The 10,092-nt window shown below is 34.1% G+C and overlaps 1 protein-coding gene and 1 long non-coding RNA gene across 4 annotated transcripts; one reads left to right on the top strand and one right to left on the bottom strand.

The window, feature by feature from the left end:
• The first annotated feature begins 264 nt into the window (after window positions 1-264).
• On the top strand, window positions 265-2,726 carry LOC126583160 (transcription factor bHLH87-like). 3 transcript variants are annotated; one of them, XM_050247464.1, is made up of 3 exons: window positions 269-287; window positions 554-744; window positions 1,072-2,726. In XM_050247464.1, exon 3 carries the CDS (start codon window positions 1,083-1,085, stop codon window positions 2,430-2,432), a length of 1,350 nt encoding a protein of 449 aa, XP_050103421.1. In that variant the 5' UTR covers window positions 269-287; window positions 554-744; window positions 1,072-1,082; the 3' UTR covers window positions 2,433-2,726. The 3 variants fall into 3 exon arrangements, with proteins under 3 accessions (XP_050103422.1, XP_050103421.1, XP_050103420.1); XM_050247465.1 differs by lacking the exon at window positions 554-744 and having other exon boundaries at window positions 265-287; XM_050247463.1 differs by lacking the exon at window positions 269-287 and having other exon boundaries at window positions 445-744.
• Window positions 2,727-6,049: 3,323 nt separating this feature from the next.
• Window positions 6,050-8,632, bottom strand: LOC126634295 (uncharacterized). The gene is made up of 4 exons (XR_007627273.1): window positions 8,330-8,632; window positions 7,467-7,522; window positions 7,180-7,270; window positions 6,050-6,372 (listed from the first exon to the last, which is right to left on the bottom strand). It is a non-coding gene; the product is annotated as an uncharacterized LOC126634295 (long non-coding RNA).
• Window positions 8,633-10,092: the final 1,460 nt, after the last annotated feature.

The raw sequence follows: 10,092 nt of genomic DNA on the forward strand, positions 1-10,092 counted from the left end.
ATATACTCTTACACCCCCACTAAACTGACCAAAAGCCTTATCTTTTCCGAACCCATTATATACTTCTTTTCAACTGTTAAAATTGATATTTTAATAAGTTCTCTCTTTTCCTCATATTCTACATGCTCAAGTACTATTACCAATATTTTTTTATATATTTAAAAATTGGAGCTACCCTTTGTTTCCTTGGCCTTTATTTAAAAACTCCCTATCTACATAAGCATGCCACAACCAACTAACAAAACACTATCAATATATGTATAGGTGCTCCATGGCTGTTCATTAAGGTAGGGAAAAGCTTTCATCCTCAACATTTAATTTCCCAATATATTTATCTCATCTTTCTTTGCTCTCATGTATTTCTTTCTTTATTTGATTACGTACTTGTCTTTTAAATTTAAATATGTTTCATGTATGAATTTAATTTTGAGCTGCTTCTTCTTTGAGTTTCTCTCTGTGATTGTCCCTATGTGTGGCACAGTTTAAAGTTGCCAAAACTGACCTAAGATATGGTTGTTTTGTTCCCTTGGCAATCACAATTTTGATGATACAGCTGAAATTAAAGATGGCATGCAGTTTTTAAAAGTGACAAAATTGCTAACAAAATACAAAGCTGAAGCTGAGGTTTGATTTTGGCTCTGTTGAGAAAGAAAGCATTGAAGTCACTAAAGCAACTCATTTCTTGGTCTTTTTTGGCTCCTCCCTTGATATTCTAATATCGGTTGGCAGCTGGATCTGGTACTGGTATGTCATCATGAAATTTCCTTTGGTATTACATGGATAGATTAGAAACATTAAAATCTGGCACATTTAACTAAGAGAGTTGTTATTGACATTCTAAAAATGTCATTATGAGAAAAACACAAGAAAAAATTTGTATAAGAAAGTAGTTTTGAACGACGTTTTTGGAATGCCAATAACATATCCTTAAGAGATGAAATATAGAAATATGTATATTATATACATGCATCAATATGTTAGTTCATTATGTCATATGGGCATTGTTTCAAGTATTATTACATCATATTTGTACCCTTTCTGAACAGAAATCTACAAAACAACTTAATGTAGGTTTGCAATCAATGGACGGTTTGGATTGGGACGGCTCACACATCACAAATACATCAACCTTATTATGGAGCAATCATCAAGTACATGATCTTGAAGAAAGCTTGTTGTTGTCCAATTCAAGTTCCAGTGCCTTCATTCCAATCCAAGAGCTTCCGAAGGTCCAAACATCTCATGTGATTATGAATTCAAATACTGAAAGACCAAGCAATATTGGCACATATCAAATTGCTCATCAGAAAAATCGTTGTGGTTTGGATTCAGTGCATGATATGCCAACTTTGAGAGCTGATGAATTGTGTCAATCCCCTTTGAATATCAGCAGGCCTTATAATTTGATGAGTTCACTGAGCACTAGTACTTTCATGGCTGCTGATCATTATGGCATTATTGGGAAACATGTACAACCACAAGCCAATTTTCATGGCTTACAAGATCAACATGTCAAGGCTAAGCCAGCAACGACTTGCTCTGTTGAGTCCTTGGATTGCTTGCTCTCAGGCACTAATAGCAACACCGACACATCTGTAGAAGACGACGATGGTATTTCTATGCTTTTTTCGGATTGCAGAAGAAACTTGTGGAACTTTGGAGCAGGCAATAATAGTGCAATCTCGTCTGGAGATTCTGAGAACAACGAAACTGTAGTCTCTCAAAGCTCATCAGATTTATATGTCCAAATCCAAGGTAAGCCAAATTCCACAAAGAGAAGCCATGATCAAAGTGAGCCCAAATTGCACGAAGCAAATTATAGTCACTTCGGTCTTCTTCAAACAGATTATTCTTCTACTAGTGAAGGCGGTTTTAGGCTCATCTCTGAAAACCCACCAAAGCCGAAGAAACTCAGATCCGATAACAAGCGTCCAAGCTCATCCAACATCAGCTTTCGACAGCCATCTTCATCTGTGCCAACTTTGTCTATTGAAGAACCTGATCCCGAGGCCATTGCACAGATGAAAGAGATGATTTATCGTGCTGCGGCTTTCAGACCTGTGAACTTGGGGCTGGAGATGGTGGAGAGGCCAAAGAGGAAGAATGTGAAAATATCATCTGATCCACAGACTGCGGCTGCAAGGCAAAGGAGGGAGAGGATCAGTGAGAGAATTAGGGTTTTGCAAAGGCTGGTTCCTGGTGGAAGCAAGATGGACACTGCATCAATGCTTGATGAGGCTGCAAATTATCTCAAGTTCTTGAGGTCACAGGTCAAGGCACTTGAAAATTTAGGCCAAAAAATTGAGTCCATGAGTAATTTTAATATTCCTCCTACAAGCTTTGCTTTCTCTTTCAACCCATCTTTTCCCATGCAAACCCATAATCATAACCCACTCCAAAACCCTTATCATATCGACCAACCCCACAGTTGAAAAACTAATCTCAAATCAGGAAAAAATCCCTAACCCAATGTCCGTTGTCCTTTAATATATCATTTTCATCATCATCATTTCATCCCCCAATGATTAACTCCCAAAACCTGTTTTTTATTACCAAAAAAAAAAAAAAAAAAAAATTAGCAGCAAATTTTATATCTAAGATCCAAATCATTCTCTTCATCATTACATGTATCTTGAGTTATTAAGGCTCATCCCATGCCATCATAACACCCACCACCCAAGAGCTTCCACAAGTAAAACTTGGAAATGAATCTATTTCCAGTACTATACTATTTTGCTGCTTCCACTATATGTCCATATGCATCATGTTTCAGCGAAGGAATATTAAGATATGATATAGTAGAAGTAGCAAAACAACGAGTGGAAATAGTGTTTAGCGGCACATGATTTTGCTTTTATACAAAAGGGATTAGCAATTATAACACCTATGATTAAGATCAAGGGCTAGAAAGCGATTACCACTTTAAGCTTTTGTTGTACAATTGTTTAATGTGTTTTATGTCCTTGAAGCTCAGCTTTCATGGAGATCTTTGTGTATAGGTATTTCTTTTTAATGTCAGTGTTGGGCTAACCAATGCAAGGGACATTCTCTTAAGAATTGTGAATCCTAGTCAGTGGTCCTGTCTCCTTGATTCAACCCAAAGCGTGCCCTAGAAAATCACCCCAACCTCATTGCTTAGCACATGTTATACTACTTTTCTTCTGGACAGGTGGGTTTGTTAATTAATTTGCATAAAACCTTCCTTTTATCAAGAAACTTCATCCCAATGATAGATTATGCAACTAATGATATTCTTCATGCTGATGTTGATCTATTATTCTGGTTGTAATGATGTGTGTTATGAATTTTACGATTTTGGAACCTTTGCAAATGGCTTAACCTAATTTGGCTTGTACGTAAAGTCTCAAACTCAATGGTCAGCACTGCAAATTACAAAATTAAATTAAATTGTATAACAGAATTATGCAAGACTAGTTCTACACCAATAGTCACGTGCGAGGCACCTACCTTTTCTCTCGAAATATTGTCCCCTTCATAAATTTATTTTATTAACTAATAATAAAAAGAAAAGACAAAACAAGGGAACATCAACCAAAACCTTGCGAAATAAAGTAACAAAAGAACATTAATTTGCAAGTGGTTTGTAGCTCTAGTTGTTAAAAACATTTGTTCTTGCACTAGAGGTCCTGTGTTCGATTCTTCCTCTTCGTAGTTTAGATGAATTTAGTATAAATTATCCTATTATTTGTTAAAAAAGAAAAGAAAAAAAAGGAACATGAATTCAAAAATCGAAAACCAGACTAGCCTATAAAGTGATATTATATTTTATTCTTCATTGTATAGAGAAAATTTGTGTACCCTTGATGCATTGTCCGGGATCTATTGGAGATAGTGAATCCCACCTATCGATCTTATATAAAAGAAAGGAAAAAAAAACATCCGCCCTATTGGAAAAATATATACCCCAAGTTCTCTTTTCCCTCTATAAATTAATACGTTTTTGGGCATGGCATGGATTAACCTTTTTCATTTTTTTTGCAAATTAAAATCTAATTCCCATTTAAAGCTACACAAATTGCAAATGATGATGTCCTTGATGATAATGGGAATTTGACCAGAAGGAAGAGAAAATTTTGAAATGAGAAAGGAAGTTCCCTTCAAAGTTGAGCTTAAAGCTGGTAATGCATTGTGTCATGAATATGCATGATTTGCGGGTCTCATTTGGCTTCGTCATGTAATTTAGAAAAGTTGGATTTGATTGGATAAACGAAGATGATACTTTGCTGGAGATCTTTCGCTAAATCTAGACCTTCTGACGTTCTCAAAGGAACCCGGATCCCTGGCTTTGGCTTTTGCTTTTTACACGTCTCAAAATAACAAATTTGCGTGTGGAAAATTTATTTAAACTCACATTTGGTAAGCTTTCACAAGTGGGAGAGATATTGACTTTCATTAAACAGTTATGACATAATTTTAATCTTCTCAATTTTTTCTCCTACATTTTTCATTATTTTTTTAGAAAACTTCATTTTAATCCCTAAATAAGATTGCTTTTTCAATAATACCGTATGTAAGATTAAAAACTAAAAATAGTCATCCATGTCAGATTATAGTATTCCATGTCACATTTAATCATTTTTAATAAATTTATTGCATTTTTAGCTTCCCTATTTACCCTTATTACTCTTTAAAACCAATTAGAGAAACAAATATATAATTAATTTTTCAAGAATGCTTAATTAACTAGATCCATAATTAACATGTTTGTTATAACATAAATCTCCATGTGTTATTCCAATCAAAGAACCCAGAAAACTCAGAAACCATGATCAAACAAAAAAAGCCATAAAACTTACAAACCAAAAATCTTGTTGTATTCGGAAGAAAGGAGAAAAAAAGGGGCTTTTAGATGCCAAATTGAAGGTGAATCCAGAGATAAATGAAAAAAAATACAAATTGAGAAAATAGAATGTGAAATCACAACTTAATTGACCGTACCAAATTAATCGGACATACACTATATAGTACCTAACCGACCATACCGAATGGATAAGACCTAATTGATAGTACCTAAATGATTAAGGTACATTCATACAGGTACTATGATTTAGGTGCATTCATATAGGTACCATGATTTAGGTGCATTCATATAGGTACCATGGTTTAGGTGCATTCATATAAGTACCATGGTTTAGGTGCATTTGACTTGGTACTATGATTTATGTGCATTCGACTAGGTTATATGATTTAAGCACATTAGGACATGGTTTAAGTGCATTCGATTATGTAAAATATATGATTTGGCTCTTTATATTTCCTCTATGCTTTGAATGGTGATAATGAATAATTTGAATTAGGTATTTGCTAATTCTTGTAACGTATCACTAATATTTTTTTGAATTATGTTTATCATTTTAGAAAGTCAAACAATAATCAATGCCAAAAAATATGGAGTAAATTAAAATCAAATATTTAATAGGGGCATTATAAGAACCCAAAAAACGCATTAAATATTTCAAAACAAGAAAATATAAATTTTAATATTTATGCTGACATGGAAATTTAGTCAAAGGACTATAATGAATATATAATCTAACATAAGGTTTTAATTGAATTTCAATCTTTATCAAGGATTAAAATGGAGAAACCCCTTATTTTTTTCTACTTCAAACTATATACACTAGTGGGAAAAATACTTTGCGCGATGTAGGTACCTTCGTCACGCAAAGTCAAAAATCGTTGTCTAAGGGTTTGCGCGACGCAACTTCGTCGCGCGCTAACCGTCGCGCAAAGTGAGTGACGCTAAGGTTTGCGTGACACAGAAGTAATCTACGTCGCGCAAAACCACTTTGCGCGACGCAGGATCTACGTCGCGCTAAGTAGGTTTGCTCGACGTAGGTCCAATGTCGCTCAAAGTGGTTTTGCGCGACACAAGTTACTTCCACGTCGCGCAAACCCTTTTTTTTTGGCAAAATTTTTTTTATTTAATTTTTAATAAATATTGTAATTAAATTATAAACAATAATTAATAAACCAATGGAAATTGAGGCAAGAAATATATGCTTTTTGGTAAAATTTCCACTAAGCATTGTTTAAAGAATATTTTGTACTATCATTAATAAAAACAAACGCATATAGGATCGATGTGGTAAAGCCAATACATTCATTACAAACCTAAGAAATGTGTTTGAATATATTAACACACGTCCTCTAACTCCAAAAATACAAACTTGAATTCTTTCGAAGATGTGTAGATAAAAGCATCTTCCCTTTTGTACAGTGTATAAAGCTCCTTCGTCACTCTTTCATATAGCTTTTTTATCATCCCTTCATATAGCTCCTTCATGTATCTCACTACTTCACACAGCTCACTACAGTTTATGTAGCTCCTTCATCACTCCGCATATCTCACTACACCAAAACCACACAACCACAAGTTTAATTATGATACAAATATCACTACACCAAAACCACACACCCTCTTTGTTCTAAATATGAGCTGCCATGTGATAAAACATAATAATTGAGCCATTTCTCACTTAGACTCCAATAGGTTGCAGAGAAGATATAGGAAACAAAGGCAATATACAGATTAAGGGAACAAACGCAATACCAAAGTTCATTACATTTAATAGTTCTCAAAGCAAATTGAAAGCTTAAGTACATGGAAGATAAGGTTGGCTTGTAGCTACCATTTGAAATAAAAGCAGTAATTCAATGATTAAATTGATTGACATCATGACAATATAATCAAGTTCATAACTAGCCAACTAAGGTAGAGAGAAAGTTCGAAAGGATAAGAGGTCGTCATAGTTGGCAATTGGTACATGATTTATATATTGGAAATTTGCCTTAATCCAATTATGAATCCTAAAAGTGTATCTTATGACATAGGCGCATTGCAAATACGAGACAAAACTCATCCTCTAATAACTCTCAAGCAAGCATGTGGCTAAAGAAAGATAAACAGATAATGCATGCATCATGCAAACCCATAAACACATTTAAAACTTGAAACAAAACTAGATGATATGAAATATATCTAAAACAGAAATTAGAACAGCTTGCACAACCATTCAATTTCTACAAAGCCTTAATTGGTGTATTTGAGCCCTACTTTGTGTCTGAATCCCACAAAGCAAAACAGATACATGTCAATACAAACAAAGATTTCATAACGCTAAGTCTTCATACATGTGATTCAAGTAAAAAGCTTACACCCTTTTGGACAGGCATATTATACTCAGGATCTCCAGGCTCCGCAAACGTACTCACAAATTGTGCTACCCCTTCATCCAAATCGACATCCCTTACAAAATTCACTAATAAGTTACTTGAAAAGTTCATGCACATTAACCCAGTTAAATACGATGCTCAGAAAATAACAAAACCCGTTTAATTAGAACAATGATATTTCAATACAAGATTATTTAAAAAACCAATGGTTCAAGAAATTACGGAGACAACGTTGAATAAGGACAGAGAGAGGGAGAGAAATTGAGTACCTGAGTAAAAAGAAGAGCGTAGAGACTATATTTCCCTTTAGCTACCTTCTGATACCCTGAAATTCAATATGTCAATTGCAAGGCATATTGTTGTCCACCACATCATTAATGTGCAAAATTGTCGCTATATCCAACACAGCAGTAAGTGTAATAAAATTGTCGCTATATCCAAAAGAAACAATAGCTTTCTCATCACTGATTACTAATTACCTAAGGTTGAGATAAGCAAGTGATAAAGAGAAGGACATTATAAGCAGTCGTGCACACTAACAAATTAAATTCATTTTAAGGACCACCATGTAGGCAACACCATCTAATTCTACAATGCAGAATATTTCAAAATCTCAGTATCTGAGCTATGCATGGATTTGTTTTGGAATTGGTGTGAGGCTGCCAACTCCGAAATTGAAGTTTGCATGCTATAGAGAAGACTAAAATCATGCAAGAAAACTTAAATTCACAATAGAACATAATAGAATCACAAAGTTGTCACTGGTTGAAGGAATTTAGTACTATCACAGATTTAGTCTCCAGTATTTACAATATCGGAGAAAATATAAGGAATCCCAAAGTCCAAAAATTTGTTATCCTCCACTTACAATGCAATCCAATGATAAGACACAGTCTGCCCACCACCCTAAAATTCGATTTAACACTAAAACCCCCAATTTCTAATTTAATTTTCCAAATTGAATCTAATCACAATACCAAAATCTTCAAATTAAGGCATTAAAGCTTGATTACAGAATTTGAATAATTGATTACAAAATCACATTATGTATCAAGCAAAACCCTAACTGTAAATTCAAAATCCAAAACCCTAATTTATAAAATGCAAAAAAAAATTCAATAAATTGTCTTACCTTAAGATTGGAGCGGCGAAGTGAACACCTAGCAGCCAGTGGTGGAGGACGATGGTGAGAGAAAGAAAACCGATGGAGGACGAAACGAATGGGAGTTTGGTCGACTGGAAGGGGAAAACGATGGTGATTGGCGACTTGGTGAGAGGTGACTGGTGAGAGGCCGTGCGAAAGAGCTTGGGGAGGTGGAAGGAAAGGATGACTTACCTGGTTTTTAGGGTTTCGTTCGGCCTCTGCAATTCTGTGACAGAGAGAGAGGGAAGAGAGACCGACTGTTTTCCAATTGCATATAGCTTGCACCTCCATTTTTTCCAAATTTGGGAAATTTAAAGAAAGCGCGTAATTTTTACAATTAAACTGCCAAAAATTTTAACACATGCGCGACTCAGGTTTACATTTAAACGTCGCGCAAAGTTGTTTTGCGCAACGACCAATTATGGCATTTAAAAAGTATATATATATATATATATATAATTTACTGAAAATATGATTTTATTCCTTTTAAATTTAATTTTTTTACATAAAATCCACAATAATATATTTTTCTAACAAAAACTCATTCCGAACTACAATAATAAACTCTAAGTATTAGTGAATCTATTGTTTTAATGGGATACGCATTGTACGAAACTAGTTTGAACGATCAAACCGTCAAATTTGTTTGTATATGCTTCGAGATCGCATACGCCAAAAATCTCAAAAAACAAACATTCAAATATCAAGTAATGGGACAAAATTTTTCGACGGTTATAAACGAATAATCACAATTTAATGGTTATTTTAACTCCGATTTTGATGATTTTTTATAGCTAGACTCCTTGATCCTATATGAATACAATGAATTAATTTGATCGTCAATTTAAAATATTTACACAAGTGGATACTACAAAATCTTATGTTATACTTAATGAAAATAAAAATAAACTCCAAGTGGAAAGTCTATCTTGGAACTCTGAAAAGCGAGATTCAAAATGAGGTAGATATATGACATGCAATATCTAACTTGGTTAGTTTGAAATTTACATCTAGATCTTGCATATAAATTGCAGGTTATACTATTAATGAGGCGCCCGTCATAAAAACCTGGTTTCTCTCATTGGGTACTGCTGTGAAGGTGAGAAAATGGCACTTGTTTATGACTACGTGGGCAATGGAAATTTGGAACAGCATCTTTCATCTGCTATGCATGCCTTTGCTTTGGTGAACTGCAAAAATAAATTTTGTGGAACTTAATTACTGGAACAATTAAATGATACGGAATTCGAGATGATTGACAGGTCTTTGAGTGCAGTTGTAACTAAAACTGTTTTGACTTGGAAAGAGAGATTTCAAACTGTTTTGAGTGCAGTAGACGCAGCAAGAGCTAATTATTAACCAATGAATAAACAGAATTAAAAGAATGTAAGTTACCAAGTCTAAATAGTAGTAAATAGTTTGCAGTTAGTTTTTTTTTTTTTTTTTTTTTTTTTTTTTTTTTTTTTTAAACAAATGAGAACAACTGGTGGCAAATTACGGTTATCCACCTATTTCGGAGGACGAGAAAAGTTGCAGAAACATTTTAGCCTCCCCCTGGCCACAAGTTTGGTTTTTACACTAGCAGCGGGTTTCAAACCCGAGACCTCCAGTTTTTAGTTCATAGTTTGCAATTAGTTTACTCACTTAATTCATGGCTCGTGGCTTAAATATTTAGGAAAACTAATGAAAATGACTTGAAAACTTTAAGTTTTAATGATAAAGACAAAATAAATGGTAAAATGAATAGTACC

The sequence above is a fragment of the Malus sylvestris genome, chromosome 9, assembly GCF_916048215.2.
Source record: "Malus sylvestris chromosome 9, drMalSylv7.2, whole genome shotgun sequence".
Taxonomy (NCBI): Eukaryota; Viridiplantae; Streptophyta; class Magnoliopsida; order Rosales; family Rosaceae; genus Malus; species Malus sylvestris.